The 19858-nt window shown below is 38.5% G+C and overlaps 1 protein-coding gene across 1 annotated transcript; it reads right to left on the bottom strand.

Moving 5' to 3' along the window:
• Positions 1–3847: 3847 nt before the first annotated feature.
• On the bottom strand, positions 3848–19600 carry LOC118660757 (chromobox protein homolog 1-like). The gene is given in 4 exon segments (XM_036318426.1): positions 3848–4218; positions 4221–4244; positions 4247–4392; positions 19569–19600. Coding segments are annotated over 4 exon segments (573 nt in total).
• Between the last annotated feature and the right edge of the window lie 258 nt (positions 19601–19858).

Consider the following 19858-nt stretch of genomic DNA (forward strand, 5'->3'; position numbering starts at 1 on the left):
AGCAATGTCCAGCACTTTTGCGTCAGGCACTGCTAAACAGGATTGTTATCTTTTGATAAACATGAATTACCAAATTCATATCACTGCAAGGAAAGGAATATAAAAAGGTACACTTTCTACCATCCTCTTACTAAAAGACGCCAGCTGCTGATTTGACTCTCTTCAACCATGAAAATTGTGGTTTTTCTCTTCATTTTATTTTTCTTACTGGTCCCATTGCCACCAGGTAAAAATGGAAATATTATTTGAGTAGGTGAAATATCTTTCTGGAGAGAGAAGTCATGTTTGATGTTAACTGGGGAAAAAGAGCGACTGGATTGCCAAAGGAGTGGTTTGTGATGGTCGCAGGAATGAATTTCGAAGGGACTTGTGATCTTCCTAAAAAGTGAGGCTCCTTGTTAGTTATATCATTGTGTGGGAAACAGTTTAAGGACTTGAGCAAATGCTTTGTTCTCAGTATGGGCTGGCTGGTGAAAAAGATGAGTTAGGTAAAGTATCAAAGTATAATCATTTGAATCCCTGGAAAATAATGGGGCATTGTGTGTAGTACAGGAACAGTGGGTTTTCCACTAACAAGAATGATAGATTTGGCTAAATTCTGTTGCATAATTTACTTTAAGAATTCTCATTTTTAAAAGTTTGGTGTTTTCACTGATTTAGAGTCTAAAAACATCTTATTTTATTTTGTTTTATTATATATACTAAAGGCCAGGTTCACAAAAATTTGTGCACTCAGGGATCCCTCAGCCCAGTCTGTGCCCTCTCGCAGTCTGGAAACCCTCAGGGGATGACCACCTGTTGGCTTAGGCCTGCTCCCCGGGGGATTGGGCCTAAGCTGGCAATCAGACATTCCTCTGGCAGCCTGGGAGCCCTCTGGAGATGTCCACTTGCCAGCAGGAAGCAGGCCTAAGCTGCAGTCGGACATCCTAGCACTTCTGAGGAGACGGGAGAGGCTCCCACCACTACCCTGTACTGGCAGCTGGCATCCTGGCTTGTGCCTGAGCAGAGCTTCCTCTGTGGGAATGCTCTGACCACCAGGGGGCAGCTCCTGTATTGACTGTCTGCCCCCTGGTGGTCAGTGTGTGTCATAGTGACCAGTCATTCTCAGTCGTTCTGCTGTTAGGGTCAATTTGCATATTACCCTTTTATTATATAGGATAGAGGCCTGGTGCCTGGGTGGGGGCTGGCCTGTTTGCCCTGAAGGGTGTCCAGGATCAGGGTGGGGATCCCACTGGGGTGCCTGGCCAGCCTGGGTGAGGGGCTGAGGGCCGTTTTCAGACTGGCCACACCCTCTTTAGGGTGGGGGTCCCCACTGGAGTGCCTGGTCAGCCTGGGTGAGGGGCTGATGGCTGTTTGCAGGCTGGCCACAGCCCCTTAAGTGTGGGGGTCCTCACTGGGGTGCCTGAACAGCCTGGGTGAGGGGCTGAGGGCCATTCAGGCTGGCCACACACCTTCAGGGTGGGGGATCCTGCTGGGGTGCCTGGCCAATCTTGGTGAGTGGCTGATGGCTGTTTGCAGGCTGGCCAAGCCCCTCAGCAGGGACCCTCACCCCATGAGAGTGTGGCCAGCCTGGGTGAGAGGCTGATGGCTGTTTGCAGGCTGGCCACAGCCCCCAGCCACCCAAGCTCCCAGTGGAGGCTGGCTGGAAGCTGGTATCTGGGATTTATTTATCTTCTATAATTGAAACTTTATTGCCTTGAGTGGAGGCCTCAGCCAGCCAGGGCAGTCGGGAAGCTTGGCTTCCTCCAATGCTGGGGCAACCAAGCCTCCTGTTTGCTCCAGCTCCATGGCTGCTGGCCCCCATATTGGTTGGGTTAATTTGCATATAGTCGCTCTGATTGGCTGGTGGGCATGGCTTGGGGTATAGCAGAGGTGCAGTCAATTTGCATGTTTCTCTTTTACATTATTATTTAAAGTATTACATATGTCTCCTTTTTCCCTGATTGACCCCCACCTGACCACTCCCACCCCTGAGAGCAAGCCACCACTGCCCCAGTGTCTGAGTCTATTGGTTATGTTAATATGCATGCATATAAGTCCTTTGGTTGATCTCTAACCCCCCCTCCCACAACCACCCCCTCCCTCCCCCTGCCTGCCTTCTCTCTGATGTTGGATGGTCTGTTCAGTGCTACCTTGACTCTGAATCTATTTTTGTTCATCAGTTTATGTTGATCATTATATCCCACAAATGAGTGAGATCATGTGATATTTATCTTTCTCTGACTGGCTTATTTTGCTTAGCATAGTGCTCTCCAGTTCCATCCATGCTGTTGCAAAGAATTCCTTCTCTTTTTTTATTTTATAACTCTATATAGTTTCATTAAAACAAAAACTTACAGTGTTGTATGAAGTTTACATTTAGACAAAGTTTTCACAGAAATCTAACACATGCCTAAAAGGATTTTACAATGAAGGTCTAGATGTAGGTCTGGATGTCAAGAGCTGACAGATTTCATGAGTCAAGACAGCATTTTGGGTATTAGTTAATTCTTGGGATAAAAAAAAAAAAAAAGAATTTTTGTTTTGTGTCTTAAAGTGAACCACTGCCCCAATCTGAAAGTGAAAGTTTAATCTTCTCCAGAGACCAGGGCTTTTGAAATAATCCAAATCTTGAAGTGATTCAATATATTTCTGCTGTCAGTGACTGAACCCTGCCAGTCACTGATGAGGCTGACCTGATCCCAGCCAAGGAAGCCAATGTCAAGTGCCCCCAGGTCGTCATATCCTTCTATGGGGAAAGGCTGACATGGCATTCCTATCCCTCAGAGGATGATGACAAAAAAGATGACAAGAATTAACTCTCCTGAGCTCCAGCCCCTGTCCCAATGGTTTCAGAGTTCAAAGTTCAAAAAGCAGAGAGGCTCCAAGAGTTCTTCCGTCCTAAAAACATGGGCCCCTCTCTTCACTCTCACACCTCCTATACCATCCTCTTCTTCTCCCCCCAAATACCTCAGCCAGGAGCTTGGATGGACAAGCTAATATCTATGGCTTCATAATTAGAAAAGAAAGGGTCTTGTCAATTTCAAGAATTAGCACCTCTAAGACAGAATTATCTGCCTATATATATGCTCCAATAAAAGACTTTCCCTTCTCAACTAATTTCCAACCCCCCACCCCTCGCCCCAAATGGCAGCTTTGGTAACTTATCAACTGGCTTAGTCCTTTGTTGGGAACAGAATTAATCTCAGACAGGGAACACCTTGGCCTGTAAGTTTCAGGCACTTACCGCTTTTAAACAGTCTCTCAGAGTCCTCAATTAGATTGCCAATTACATTTTTTAAAAAGAAAATATTCTGGACACAAAAGCAATTCATTAGTTGTTTCTTCTTTTCATTGTTTCGCCCTTTCCCCAACCAGCCCCCAAATTGTGATAAAAACAATCCTACTCATCTCCCTTCCTGCCCCATCCCTCCCACCCCCAAATAATACAGCAGTAATAGCCAAAAACTACACACATGCTACACTGTACAAATGCAGCTCACACTATTGGGAAGAAGGCTGTGGGTTGTGGAGATGCTCTTTGAAGATCTACAGTATCTTTCTGCTCTCACACATACCCTTCTGCAAGTTTTGTCCTTCATAGAAGGCAATTCGCTTTTCTCAGCAAAGTGCAGAATGAATTGCCTTGAAACACTTCCCCTCCTTCCCCTCCACGTGGATAGGTATGCAAACTATACAGCATGGAACGGCTTCAAAGCACTTGGGCTGCTGTAGGGCACAGAACTATACTGGCTCTTCAAAGGACATCTTCTCAAGCCACTTCTATGATATCAAGACAAGTAGAACTCCCTCCCCTCCCCACTTGAAACCCACAGTCAGATGTGACAGCGGCTGGTACTCAGGAGAGTTAATTCTTGTCATCTTTTTTGTCATCATCCTCTGAGGGATAGGAATACCACGTCAGCCTTTCCTCATAGGATATGACAACCTGGGGGCACTTGACATTGGCTTCCTTGGCTGGGACCAGGTCAGCCTCATCAGAGTTTTTCCATTTCATCAGGAACATGAGCTCTGCACTGGAGTCTGTAGCTCTGATAATCCGTTCCGGCTCCAAACCCTGGGCAAAGCTTCGAGGCTTTTCTGGCTCTTCTTTCTTCTTCTTTGGTTTGCTCTCCTCGCCCTTATCTTCAGAATCAGAGTCAGCTTTGCGCTTGCCTCCTTCTGATTTATCTGTCTCCTGTGCTGTTTTCTGTGACTGTAAAAACTCAGCAATGAGGTCGGGCAATCCAAGTTCTCTTCTGGCTCCACGTGTTGTCCTCATCTGAGAACTCCGTCCACTTGAGGAGGTACTCCACTTTGCCCTTTACTTCTCCATGGTCAAGAACTTTTTCCACCACATATTCCTCTTCCTCCTCTTCTAGCACCTCCTCCACTTTCTTCTTGTTTTTTTTCCTTCCCCATAGTGCCCGTCAGTTGTCTGGTATAAAGGGTGACGCTGCTCAGAGCAGCTCTCAAGAGCACAAGAGGAATCGGTGCTGCGCTACTGGTGCCCCAGTCGGGGGGCCAGAGGAGTGGCGCCCAGAAAAACAACAGGCCGGGTGGCCCCATTCAGCCCCTCACTGAAGCAGCATACTGCAGGCCCAAGACAATGGCCCTCTCCTTAGCCCAACAAAAGAGCTTCTCCAAATTTTTTCTTTTTTATAGCAGCGTAATATTCCATTGTGTAGATGTACCACAGGTTTTTATTTTATTTATTTTATTTTATTTTATTTATTTATTTTATTTTATTTTATTTTATTTTATTTTATTTTATTTATTTAGTGGCTCTATTACTTCAGGCCCAATTATGTAGCATTTCATATGAATCAGATAATGAAATGAACATGACCATTGAAGTTACTGATACCTGGGTTCAGACTGGTTTTCACTACCTATTGACTGTGTAAATCTATCAGGTTATTTAAACCCCTTTGGCATCAATTTCCACATCTGTGAATTAAGTGTAGTAATTAAGTTTACCTCACAGAATGATCATGAGCATTAACAACATGTAAATATGCAGAGTGTCTAATATAGACTATGGGATATATGAGGTTCTTCCTAAATATTATAATTATTTTTGCATTGTATTGAAATATCTTGAGAGATAAATTAAGCATTTAGTGCCTCATTTTACAGGGAGAAACTATTCTTCTACAGCTATTATAGGAGACAGTGGAGGCAATATTTTCCCAGTTGAATTTTCTGGGGTTGGGTTGTGTACCCTGTTTTGTAAATTATTTGTACTAACGGCTTGAGTTGGATTAGCAGCCAAAAGAGTGTGTCCTGATGAAGATTATTAAATGAGCTATTTTGACACATTTCAGCTACTTGAAATAGGAAAAGTATTTTTCTTGTGTACACAAATACACTGTATAAACACATACACAAGGAAATAATTTCACTATCCTTAAAAACAAACAAAAGAAAGAACCAAAACAAAAACTCTAGGGGCTTCCAGTTTAAGAGTGGCCTAAACTTTGATACTTTAATATATGAACACCAATTTCATGTCTTAGCAGCACAGATGAAAATCTAGCTTTGAGTGAATTTTAAAAATCAAGTACTTAAGAATTTTGGATAAAAGATTCGAATGGTTTGTACTATTTTATAATTAAAATAAATTGAAAATTATGAGGAATACTAGTATTATTATACTAGAGGCCCAGTGCACAAAATTCATGCACTGGTAGGGTCCCTAGCAGCTGCCAGCTGCCAGCCGGATACTCCCTCTCTTTCCTCAGCCTCCTGCTGCCACTGGGGCCTACCACCCTTCCCCAGCCCCCTGCTGTAGCCTCCAGCTAGCACCTCCCTCTCTTCCTCTGGATGACCCTGCCCCCTGGTTAACTCCCAGACGAACTCCTAGTTGAGGGGACACTTTGCATGCTTGGTTTTATTATATAGGATTATATTCTTTCAAATTCAGGACAAATTGAATTAAAAACAGGTTTTGTTTTTATTAACCCCAAACAATATTTTTTTTCTTAAATAGAGAAGGCTAGTATATAAAGCAACCATATTTGGATAATAAAATATTAACTCCAATTATGCTATATAATAAAGAGGTAATATGCAAATTAACCCTCATGCCCTCACAAGATGGCTGCCTATGACCAGGCTGACAGGGCAATTAGTGAGGGACAACCAAATGACTGAACAAGCAGGCTGCGTGGGGCAACCACGCCAACAGGGGGCAATCAGTCCAGCAGGGGGGGACAATTAGGGGCAACCAGGCTGGCAGAGGGGGGCAGTAAGAGCCAACCAGCGTGACAGAGGGAGTGTAGTTGGGGGCGACCAGGCCAGCAGGGGGGCAGTTAGGGGCAATCAAGCTGGCACACAGAAGTAGTGAGGGGCAATCAGACCATCAGGGCGGGGCAGTTAGAGGTGACCAGGCAGGCAGGAAGGTGAGCGGTTAAGAGCCAGCAGTCCAGGATTGGGAGAGGGATGTCTGACTGCCGGTTTAGGCCCGATCCCTGTCGGGCCTAAACCGGCAGTCGGACATCCCCCAAGGAGTCCTGGATTGGAGAGGGTGCAGGCTGGCCTGAGACCCCTCCCACAACCCCACATGAATTTCATGCACAGGACCTCCAGTATTGTCATGATTTGCATGTGTCCCTCATGCCTTGGTTTTAAAAAATATGAAAACCTTCATGACATTTTAAGTATCTTCAGAGACCCAAGAAACTTGAGTGTATGCATGGTCTTATCTAAAAGTTGAAAAATTTACAATTCCTTCTTATGAATAAATATGAATTTTTATATTATGCAATAGCTGTTATCTAGAGGGAAGGTATTTATTGTTTTTGTTAGTAATGGAAAAATGCTAATTTATAATTCCACTTAAATAATGCTATTCTTTCTCTATACTGGTGCTTGACAGCTGTCATCTTCTGTTATTTGTATATTCTAATAAGTGAACATACATGTTTCACACTCCTGGTGTAGGACAGTGTAATTTTAGGATGCATTTTTGATCTGGTGAGATAATGTCTTTCCCCTCTAGCATTAAAGGCAATAAATAGCATCTTTCTAGATAATACAAATAAGGAAACATCGTTAATTTATACAGTGGAATGGCGATATCACATGGTCTAAATTATTTGGCAAGAAAATTCATATTATATGGGTTTAACTTATTTTTTCTTATAAAGTCTAGTTACCCAAAGTAACAGAAATTTTATGCTAACATAACTTCACTGAAATCAGAGGGGATCAATATATTGGGTTATCAGTATTATTTACCATTGTGTCCTATATGTTAAGATTGCTTTTACTTTGAGGGTCTCCCTCCCTGAGTGGCCCATTTAAAAATGCAAATAATTCTTGAAAAGGTGAAAGATTAAGATAATGCACTTATGAGTGCATTAGTTGGTTTATTTTGTGTTAATGTGGACTTGAGGACTTTATAGAGGAAAGGACTCAGAAAAGGAGACATGAGGAGATGCTGAGCAAGTTAACCCCTCTTCACTGTGTGTCTAAGGCTGGTGGTGAATGGCATAGCTAGTACTCCCAACAACCCCTTCTTCCCTGACTAGCCTCAGGTCATTGTGTGTGTTCAAAGAATCCCTCTTACCCTAGTGTCTGCTGGGATTCTCTCTATCTTTCCTGTAAGAAAGAGTTCTAAAGATAAAAGCAATATAACAATTTAAACAACTAATTTTTCCATGTTTTAATTCTAAAGCCCAGAATATGTGTGTTTGATTTCTTTTGAATTAAGGAAAAAAAATTAGTTTGGTAGGTAGCCACAGGGATATATGATGTCTGTTCCAAAACCACTCTGGTCTAACAATATCTATTTAGAAATTTTTATGAAAAACTAAGCTTTAGCCACTAGTTGGTCCAGCTAAAAGCTGGAGAAGAAAAACAGACAACAAAGCTAAAAATATCACAAAACAATCATTGCCAGCAAAATAAATCACTTCTTCAATCTCTACAACAGGGGAGAAAACTTAACATATGCAGATGCTATAATAATTTTCATGTCAATGATTGCTTAATAATTAATCAGCTGATTATTAATTACTAGAGGCCCGTTGCACGAAGAGATTCATGCAATAGGCCTTCCCTTCCCTTGGCTGCTGACACTAGTTTTCCTCTGGCACCTGTGACCCAGGCCTTCGCTCCGGCCAGAGCCTTCAGTCTTCGCAGCTCTGGATGGAGCCTTCAGACTTTGCTCCACCACTTCACCCCTATGTATGCAAATTAACTGCCATCTTTGTTGGGTTAATTTGCATACTCTCCTGATTGGATGGTGAGGGTAGCAGAGGGACGGTTAATTTACATGTTTGTCTATTATTAGGTAAGATCATCTCAACAAGCTTGGGACCTGAAGACACATATAATAATGCAATGATTTCTATGCTTTTCTTTCCTTTCACAGTGAAATGCGCCATGAAAGACACCGTTAAGTGTTTTGTCACGTATGGCAAGTGTAGAGCTCAGTGCCATATAGGAGAAAAAAAAATTGGTCTCTGCTTACAAGGAACAGCCTCCTGTTGTAAATAGATGTCTGAAATTAAAATCAGCTTCCCTGCAAAATAAAGCACAGTGAATGTGACTAATAAATGGAACTGAATTATCATCTACTCTTAACATGGTGTGTGGTGCTTTCCTGGTCACACCGCATCACTTGAGGAACTAGGTTCTTTCCTAAGGATCTAGCAATAGCCGAAGATATTCAATATATAGGGTTGTTCTGTGGAAACATGCCATCATTTTGGATGTAAGTTCTTTATTAATTGGCAGGAAAATGCTAAATGATACAAAAAAAAACCCCTATTATTATCAGGATTCTTCAATTCAAAGGTATTTCAACTTATCAGAACATTTCTCCAAGTGAGGGAGGAGTTGAAAGACACCAAAGAAATGAAACAAATAGGATCTTCAGCAGGTTATGGATCAGGGGACCTGATTCAATGTGAGCAGGAAGTCCTAACATCAGTTACATCCTTCAGTTTTTTGCGTTTGTTTTCTCAAATAGGGAACTTAAAAAAAGAGACCATATTTAAAACTAACTGTAGATGTATGGCAATGAAAACAGGCAACAGGGAGCTCTAATGAAAGTTGGAAGAGTTCCACAGCTAACACCTAGAGAGCAGGGGACAAAAATTCAGTCGATCACTACAAATGATAATTCTTGCTCACTAAAAAACATTAGAAACTTTATTTACAGTCATATATCTATATTGTATATTAATGTGTGGTTTTGAAACACTTTGTGATGGAGAAATGTTTTTGACTGACACAAAATGTCTAGGAGGTAATGCAGTGTTCATGGAATATATCAGGCAACTAACAAGAGAATTGTACTTAACAGCACAAATACTGGAACCAAATTACCAAGGTTCTAATTTGGGGGAGTGATCACTGTGGGATTTCTTAAGTAAATCTGATTTGTTAAGTAATGTTTTGAGAGTTTGTTTGGCCATATAATTAATTACACAGTTATTCACGACTGAAAAATAAGCTCTGTTGTACAATGAATACAATAAATTTAAACACAGATTTGAATACATTGCAACAGCTGGAGAAAGAGGGCAAAGTAAATGCAGAGTTGAAAAAAGAAGCCATATCGGAAACTAAGGAGCAGCCATAGACAATGAAAACAGGTAATTAGGGAGGTCTGATGACCATATGTTTATGTTTAGCTGCTAGCACTGTAAATAAGCTTAGGAGACCGACTTTTAATTAGATTGACCTGGTAGCCAAGTAATAAATGCTTAAACTTTTATTTCTTTTTATCTGTCTCTTTTCTTACACATAAAACTTTCCAGATTCTCTTTAGCAACTGAAACTTTTATAAAGAGAAAAGAAAAACCAATTCCATAATTCCTCAAGGTTGTATAATTTACTTCCAAACCAATTTTCCTTTGAGTACATAATCCATATAAAGAAAAAGTCACTCTCTTATAACCTAGACTATTAATTTCAAAAACTTTCATAAATAAAAACCCATTTTACACAAAACTTCATAGTTCTTTCATAGGCAAACGATTACAATTTAGGGCAGTGGTTCTCAACCTTCCTAATGCCGCGACCCTTTAATACAGCTCCTCATGTTGTGGTGACCCCCAACCATAAAATTATTTTTGTTGCTACTATAATTTTGCTACTGTTATGAATCGTAATGTAAATATCTGATATGCTGGATGTATTTTCATTGTTACAAATTGAACATAATTAAAGCATAGTGATTAATCACAAAAACAATATGTAATTATATATGTGTTTTCCAATGGTCTTAGGTGACCCCTGTGAAAGGGTCATTCGACCCCCAAAGGGGTCGAGACCCACAGGTTGAGAACCGCTGATTTAGGGAGTTTAAGAAACTACAGTATGAGCTGAAATTAATCTGCACATGCACACACACACACACACACACATACACACATATTTATATGTGCATAAAGATAAGTAGTTAGGAAAGCAGATGGATGGATAGATAGATAGATAGATAGATAGATAGATAGATAGATAGATAGATAGATAAATAGATTAGATAGATTTATTATTCTATAGGCAACATTTGTATACATTTGTATTCACCAACCACTTTCAATCAGTTTCCTACTGGATTCCTACCCAAATAAAACTGGGTAACATTGGCATAGACAGTTTTACAAAATGTTCATAAACTGAATACCTCTCAATATCACAGTGATGGGGCACATAAGTAAGTAAGTAATTATGCAAGTGAATTAATAAATAAAACATTGCTTGTCTAATCTGCATTTTCAAGTAAGTCATATGCACCAAGGTCCACCAACAGAGAGGTCTAGTCAGCCACGCTTGCTCTATTCCAGCTCTGATTTCAGAACATTGCTCATTACTGCAAGTTTGGAGGAAGCTACAGGTATCACAGAAAACCACTTGCTGTGAAGCTAGAAACCTGTTGTCATAGTAACTATTATGGATACCTCATAAAGAGATCATCTACTTAACCTAACAGCAGCCACTGAAGAATTTAGTAGTGTCAGTTATAATAAAAAAGAGATAAATCAAGAGGCCGTTGGAACAATACAGATGAGAGACAATGATGACGCAGAGAAGATTCCTGCAGTGAAGATAATTGAATGAAAATTAGTTATACCCGGATGGTAGAATCTGCAGGAGTTGAAGATTGAGTTTATGTGGAAATAAAATAGTCCAGGAGGTACTCACAGACAGTGCAGTAGACCCTCTTGCTCTCTACTAGGTAACAGCCTCACTTGCTCACACCAGGCAGGACTCTAAGTTTTGCTCAGGGATCTATTTACAATTCCATAAACCAATGTAAATATCAGATTGGAGATTGACTATCAAACTTAACTTTCTGTGGAAAGTTCATTTGAAGTGACTTTGTAATGAAGTCATGAATACCATTTTAACTGGAATCCCAAGGGATAATTCCTAATCACAGCCCCTGGCTACTTCTTTCACAAAATTTCTGCCAGGGTTATAAATTCAGGTTTGGACATTCCTTTTGCTATTTCTAAAATCACCTTACATGAACCTCGATAATTAACTATCAACCCTCATCAGTTTCTTAAAATTACTGCTGAATTGGAGTTTCCATGTCCTGGAATTTTAGAACAATGTTTCTTTCCTTTATGTCACCTTTGGTCTCTGATTTAGAAATACAGATGGACTCTGGACATGCTCCTTGGTTTTCATGTTTGGACCATGGAGGCCCATAGGTTCTAAACACCAAGATAAATTGTCTGCAGCCCCCATTTCTCTCCGTGTGCTTTGAGCAGTACTAAAGAACTTATGACATTTTTCATCTTGATTGGTTATATTGTAATTGCCTCTTATTTTTGCTTCTTGTTCTAATAGTTTCCTACAATAGTGTCACTCCAGTTTCACCAGACTAATTTTTAGAAAAGGAATTTTCTAAAGTCACTCCCATGCTTAAGCATACTAATGATTCCTCATTTCTATATAATAGTCAGTTTCACAATGGCCTGTTCTTCCTAATCTTACTGTCAATTCTTCACATCTAGTGACATTCACAAATCCAAGACTGTCCTTGCATTTTTAAAAATACTCTTCCTTACTTTCAGTGTGTAAAATTCCTCATTCTTCAAAATATATTATGATTGTTGTCTCCTATGATACTCTTCCTGCTTCATCATTGGATTAAGCAAATACTTTAAACCAGTTTTTGTTATTGTTGTTTTAGATTTTCTGGATAAAATAATATTGGTGTTATGATTCCTATTATTGTATCATAAAAATATACTTCTCATTATGTCTTTCATCCTAAAATTAAAAGTTTCTGATTGTGGCATTAAAAATACTACATCCCTATGAGAAATCTTTTTAGAAAACCTTTAATGGTTAAAAAATCATGTTTTGGTATCCTCAGAATATTTTGACTAACTAGAATTCTATTATATAAAACCTTAGAAAATTTATATACATATATATTTATTTTATAGCTGAGTTATACACTGTGCTACCCTGACAACATGTGCATACAGCATTTCTGACTCCCAGAAAACTTTTCAGAGTTATTTCCTTATGTGTTTTTCTCTGGTACAAGATTACCATCTCTTTTGGGATAGAGATCATGTTTAGATCATTTTACTATTCCTCCATATTTGGATATCAATTAGTTAGTTGAATAAGTTAATAAATCCATTGCAATATTTATCATAAGGCTATATTCTAAATAAAAGAAGCATTTTATATGCCTATATTTTTGATTGATTTATAAAATCTCTTTGGTTGGAATATTTCTAATAGTATAGTTATATCTAGTAGGCTATATCTTTACATCAATTTTTGAAAAATTGTTTCTGCAAGTATCTAGTATTGATATTTTTGAGAAATATCACTCTTCCCATATTTGGGTTGGAAAGGAGGATTGTAGAAAAAAGGGTGACATCTCTAGAACACATATTCTTTTTCAACCAACAAATTTCATCAATTTTGATGGAAAAGATACCCTTTATAACCTATCATTTCAGAATCTCTTTAGAGACAATCCTCTGACTCCACTATAGGTTCCAAATCCTACTAGCACATATAAAATAGAAGTCATAGTTACCAGGTTTCTGGATGGTGGCTAAGTCCATGATGACTCATTAGACTTTCCATTCTAAACAAAAATTAAGGAAAATCACAATTAAAATTTTATGATTTCACCTCATTATGTGCATTCTCATTAGGTCTCCAAGAATTGCAATATCTCCATCTAAGTATTTCCAATTCTTTTAATACATGCACTTTTCATTAAAAATGAGGGATGGATTAAATACAAATAACTAGAACTTTACCAGATTGTGGGTATATGTGTGAAAATATTGTATTAATTGCCAAATATCACTGGTTCATGTCTCTCAATGGCTTTTGAGTAGAACTTTAGTAGTTACAACCAAGACTCCACAGAAATACTTAGGAATCTCAGAATGACATGAGACTTATTCATGGAAACAGCGTCCTCCGATTCTTCTTCCAAGTCAGGCTATCACTCTTCTTCCTTACTTTTATGCTGCTTGTGCTGACGACCAGGCCTCGCCAACATCAGTTCTATTATATTACAAAGGTCAGATCCTGGCTTTGTTATCCCAGGTTTCTCGTCTCTAAAATGAGTGGGTTGACTGGACAAGCTCTAGTTCTTATCTGACCTAAAATTCTATGACTATAGATTTTCCCATCTTCCCATGTAAGGGCAAGAGATGAGAGTAGGAGTATGAATGTGTAAAGCTTTGAACTGAAATGGGAAGCCCATCCTTTTCCAAAACAAGGTAGGATAACCATAAAACAGAATGGATAGTGGCAGTGTGGTGGAGTAGCAGTTTGATAAGGGTTCTAATGGACCCAGAGTAAGAAGAGTTTAATGAGAGATTACAAGGGTAAGTATGACAGTGAGTTGGAACAATAATGTAATACTAGTACTGAATGAATGAACACTTTTTATATACTGTGAGCTATGTCCATATTTCAGTCTTTACCATGCAGTTGGTTCTATTATTATCTTCTACAAAGATGGAAACTAAAACTTTAAGAGATTAGTAATTTAGTCATACAGCTAATAAATTAAAAAGCTTGGACTGGAACCTATGTCTAGTGTATAGTTAAAATCCAAAATACTTGGAGTATGGAAATGTGTAGAAAGAGAAAAGGGAAAGAAAATGGGGGGGGGGAGAACAAGATAAATCTTTTTAGTTAAGAAACTTTATCTATAAATCTCTATATACCCAAAATATCAAATAAAATAGGCTGTAGATTAGGCACTCAGAAAATAGTGTTGACAAGCTGTTCCTGCTACACACACAACACACACAGATATGCACACACATGCAGGTGCACATATGCACACTAGCTCAGAAAGAAGAGTCACATAAAATTTAAATTTATTCATTATAATGACTCTAATACTAATCATAGAATTTATTTTAGCAAACCAAATTTTTTAATATGCTTAATTCAGCAGCTGTACAAAATGCATCTTTTGTGTTCTTTGGGCTTCACACAAATAGCCTAATCAGGCACAAACAGTTATCTGTGGGTGGTCATGGTCCAGGTTTCATACTTGTTCATTTTCCAAATAATACTTAAGATTAAAAGATATCATGTGGTGTTTTCAGTTCCTGCCCCATTTGATGCTTGAATTCTTTCTAACATGTTCCCACCAAGTAGTTACCCAACTGGTTCTTGAATAACAGTACATTTACAACTTCCCAGAGTAACTGATTCCACTTTTAGTTGATCAAAAAGGTCTAAAAATCATCTTCCCCATGATGGGCCTCAAACACTTTCCCTGTATCTTTGATATCTTGCTTCTATACTTTGAGGTTATATTTAAGAAGTTTAAATGCCTTCCCATGTCCAACTTTCAAATATCTGAAGACATCTTGAAAGTCTCTTTGTATTTGATGGTTTTTTTTCTGATAAACATTACTTTTTCTTGTACATGTAATAGGGTTTTACATCGTCATACAATTTTGACAGGATTTCCATTGCATTCCATTCTCTTTATTAAAATCAAATGCAAGATTCTACTTGCATTTGACTAGTGACAAAGCACCTTCCCTGTTGGTATTCTCTTTATCTACTCTTACAGTCTAACTTAATTATCACAATCAAAAGCATGTCTCTATCTAGGGACAGTTAACGATTCTTTCACTAGGTTAGCAAAGCTAACATCTTCTTTCTCATCTCTCTTCCAGACACCACTTAACATACAGATCAGAGAGCTAAAGCAAACCGATAGTACCTCTTCTCAAAACTACATCCATTTCAGAAATAAATTTTGCTATTTTGCTATCATCTATATTTTGTGATGATTTTCCTGCAATTACATAGATTTAATATATTATATACATATTATACTAGTGTATAACATATGTTTTATGTGTAAATACACTGTGCAGTACAGTATTAGTCAGGCATATTTTGGAATTGTACATGTCTTCTAATGTCATGTTGTTCCATATGTCTGATAAAGCCTATTAACTCAGACCCACGCCCCTACCACAAACTAGAGTTGCACCATTCCAAGAAGTTTAACGTTATCTGTCCTCTACTGATGTGAATTCTCTACATTTAATGACTTCTTTGGGCACGGTTGCATTACTGGGGTATCTTTCTTCTACCATATGGAGCTTCCTCTCTTTATCACTCCCCGTGCCTTCTCTTCTTTCCTGGTTAGTTGATAACTATCAATATTGTTCAAGACAGAAAATAAGTGAAGCTGCTATGGCGCAGGGGTGCCTTGGATATAAAGCTGATTTACAGCAGAGAAGGCTGGAGGGCAACTCACCCCTCTTGGCTTAGACTTAGTGACAAACTGGAATGAGTGGGTTTGAATGAGTCATCCCTAATCTACATACTGGTAAAAGGTTTAACTGTGCTTATTTATCACATTGCACTATAGTAGACACGAGATTATAAAGTTTTCAATGATTTTACTAATAACAGTCTTTACTTTAAAAATTTTTTATACCTGAATAATTTAGGGATACAACCTATAAATTATCTTTATATTTTTCCTTGTGCATTATTCTCTATGCCTGCCAGCATTACATTTCCCTACCTCTCCGAAGACACAAACTTGTCATAGCTTCAACATCACATGGAAGCTTAATCAGAGTCAAGAATAATGTCAGAAAAATATAAAATGGCATCTGGTGTAAGGAGCCACAGAAAGGATAAAAGGGAGAATTAGAAAAGTTTAAATACTGATTGGATGATCTAATGTATTTGTAAGAGAAAGGGTTGCTTAAGCATTAGGGTTCATTTTAGGTAATTTCCTGTGATTTTTTTCAACTCTTCAGTTTGGGGAAATGAAGTAGAAAAGAAAGAAAAATAAAGTTAAGTCAAGACCTGGCCTTTAAGGAATTTTTCTCTCTCACAAACCATGTGGCTAATCATAGGCAAGGGGTTAGCCATTTAGCAGTTTTGGCTCTCAGCCTCTCCACCTATGAACCAAAGAGTTAGAACGAGTGACCTTAGGTAGTTGTTTTCTAATTCTAAAATCTATATTTCTAAGAAAGTCATTTTGGGACACAACTCTGTAACAACTCTGACATAGGCATTTTTTCTCTCTGAAGATACCGAGATGTGTGTTTCTATAGATGCCAGGCTTGAATTAGCTCTAGATACTGGCCCATGTGCTGAATGTGAGTTTGCTGCTAGAAAACTGCTGTAAGGGATTGTTTTCTAGGGAAGAAGAAATAATATGAAAAGTAAATTGAATTTCCCCCTGACCTTGGCCTCCCTTTCACCTCAATTACAGCCAGAAGAAGTGGACAAGTGAACAAAGGTTCAAGGAGACCTGGGTTTCAATGGTGTTTTGAAGGATCCTGGGTATGTGCGTACTCTGTCAAATATTGGCCCACATTTTAGGGCCAGCATGCCGTTCCTGTAATCTCATCTGTGTTGGAAAAGTGACAGTAATGCACTGGCCACCAAGCTGCCAGGAGTGCCCAGTTGTACTCTGGGGAAGTCATTATCATAAGCATTTCTTAGATCTCAAATAAATCTTGTCTAAGCATATTAAAAAGTCATGAACACTGTCCAATAATATCATAGCAGTTATTAAACCATGTCAATCTTTCAGATGAGGTAACTGAGGTCTGAACATATTATATCATTTATTCAAGTCTACAGTTAGTGGGACAGCTGAGACTGTAAACCAGAGCTGAAATTAGGTCAAGGATTCTTCCTGCTCTGTTTTGATTTTGTTTTTCTGAACAAAAGAAATCAGGTCATATGAGCATTAAAAATATTTTTTCTGATCTTCCTGATCTAATAATTTACTGATAGAAACTTTACATATATGGGAGTCAAATAACTTTTTGTAATGTCTTTGCTATCTCAAATGCAAAGCAGAAATTATTTTGAAGATGAAATGTATAGAAATGAATTAAGAAGAAAACTGGTTTGTTTTCTTTCTTTACTGTAAGTTTGTGGGTATTATTTTAACTATTGCTCTTAAAATTCAATCTCATAAAACCTAAGCTGTTTTACTACAAAGAACCTATAAGTTAGAAGAACAAGCGACAGGTTTTAATAATTCTTTGTATTTTAAAAGAACTGATACCTTTTATCCTATCATTTTTCTCCTGCTTTTTAATCACTTACATTTTAAAGAGATTTTACTGAAATTATTTTCATTACTTCAAAAAGATTAAAACAAACATGTTTCTCTATGATGTATATAATAAAAGTCATTTATAAGACCTCCTCTTTTTATTATATACATTTTAATAGAAAAGAAAATTTAACTCAAAACAAATTACCAAAGAATAAATAATTCTGCATTATTTCCAATGATAAGAAGATTGTCGTTGATGTTCACCACAGCAACTTATTAAATGGTCTACGAAACTGAAGAGATAACTTTCTAGAATCCAATCTTAAAGATTAGAGTCCAGAAGCATCGGCTGATACTACAAACAAGATTCCAGCTTTGGAGCATTTGGAGTGAGCAGCTCCTCTTGCCTCAGCTACTGGCACAGATGTAACCAGACCTCCGTCTGGTGTCACAGGGACATCTTATAGCCGCAGCTTGCCTTTCCCCAATCCAGCAGGCTAGGAACCTGTGATGCATTAATAAGTCATAACTGGTCTTCACATCAAAGTTATAATATCTGCACATGGATATGTGTGCATTCAAGCTCACACACACATGCACACATTCTCATTATAATCAAAGAGACTGCAAGAAAAAATTTATTTATTTACATATATAAAATTAGATGAAAAAACACACACATATATTTATAAATATATACATGTGTGTGTGTGTGTGTGTGTGTGTGTGTGTGTGTGTGTGTATTTTTTGTTAATCCTCACCGAGGGTAATTTTTCCATTGATTTTTAGAAAGAGTGAAAGGGAGGAAGGGAGGGAGAGATAGGAAGAGAGAGAGAGAGAGAGAGAGAGAGAGAGAGAGAGAGAGAGAGAGAGAGAGGCATTGCCAGGGATTGAACCTGAAACCTAGGTACATGCCCTTGACTGGGTATCAAACCTACAACCCTTTGGTGCATGGGCCAACATTCTAACCACTGAGCGACACAGGCCAGGGTGAAGTATATTTTTAATAGTAGAAAATTTCCTAGATGGTTCTTATTACAGCTTGCTTTAAAATAATTTTATAGAAAAAGACATATATTATAAAGAAAGGAATGGTTATGATTTTCTCCATATTGTCTATATTCTATGATTACCTATAACTCTAGGCATCACATCAAACAATGTCAATTACATCTGCATTCAAAACAGACCTAAATTGCTTCTTTCAACAAAGGAAAGATAACCATAAATATTCTCTTAATTTATTTTCACTGCAACACTATTCCCACTGATGACACATTTTAACTACTTTTTTACCAGCATCTTTAACTCCTTTGCTCACTGACCCTGAAAACCTCTCAACCTTGGATTCAATCCGGCCTTCTAGGCCCTATGGCTGCATGCTGCTGCAGAAAATGCATGGTCCTTACCAGGTAATTACCCTCTAGCCATCATTCAAATGTTCACTCCTATCCTCACTGCTCAAAACCAGACCTGCTACCTTCCCCACACTTCTCAAGGCCTCTAGCCTTCCACCAGCACCACTACTTGTCTACCACTTGGCAAGGAAAAGTGAAAAGTCTACCAAGCCTGAGCTCTTCTAACAGTTCTCCATGTTGATCTCCGGCTTCTTAGCATTGCCTTCCTTCCTGTCTCAGACAATGAAGAGTGTCCTCCTTCCTGAAGCTAATCAACCTCTAAGAAAAGTCACCCTCTAGCTTTCCTCTAACACCTCAACAATCATTTTCCTCTCTCTACTATGTTCCTGCCTTTACTGAATGAACCTATTTAAATTTCCCCTCTTTTCTATAAACTCTTCCTTAATCCTGTTTCCATCTAACTCTTCTCTTTTTCATCATTTGTGGTTTATCCAGGTGAGAAATTCACTTCCTTAACTTTCTCTTAGATTCCTTTCTAGGTGCTATTATCACCTGGTTCTCTACCTGGCGCTGATGTTGATTCCTTTGCTGAATTCTCTTCCTCCAGATATTGCTAAAAATTAATTCTTTATAAACCTTTTGTTCTAGGTCCGTAAGAGACACTATAAGAATTCATTACTAAGCAGGATATTGCTAAATAGTCTTACTTGTCTATCTCATGAGACCTTTGGGCAACCATGCTTATTGGGTCTCCGGACTGCTTTACAGAAAAGAAAGAGTAATGCATTTATTCATCCATACCCATCTCATATTGGTCAAAGGTTTTGCCTGTAACTCTCCCACATTTTTAGCTAACACATTTATGATGATTAATAAGGGTCCTGTTGCATCCTACATCTCCTGTCAGGAGATTCTCTGGAACACGAGGCAAAGGGTTCAACAACAACAAGATTCCTAGGTGCGGGGATGTGGTACTTTCTTCTTAGTACCTATCACA

Source organism: Myotis myotis, unplaced genomic scaffold (assembly GCF_014108235.1).
Source record: "Myotis myotis isolate mMyoMyo1 unplaced genomic scaffold, mMyoMyo1.p scaffold_m19_p_7, whole genome shotgun sequence".
Taxonomy (NCBI): domain Eukaryota; kingdom Metazoa; phylum Chordata; class Mammalia; order Chiroptera; family Vespertilionidae; genus Myotis; species Myotis myotis.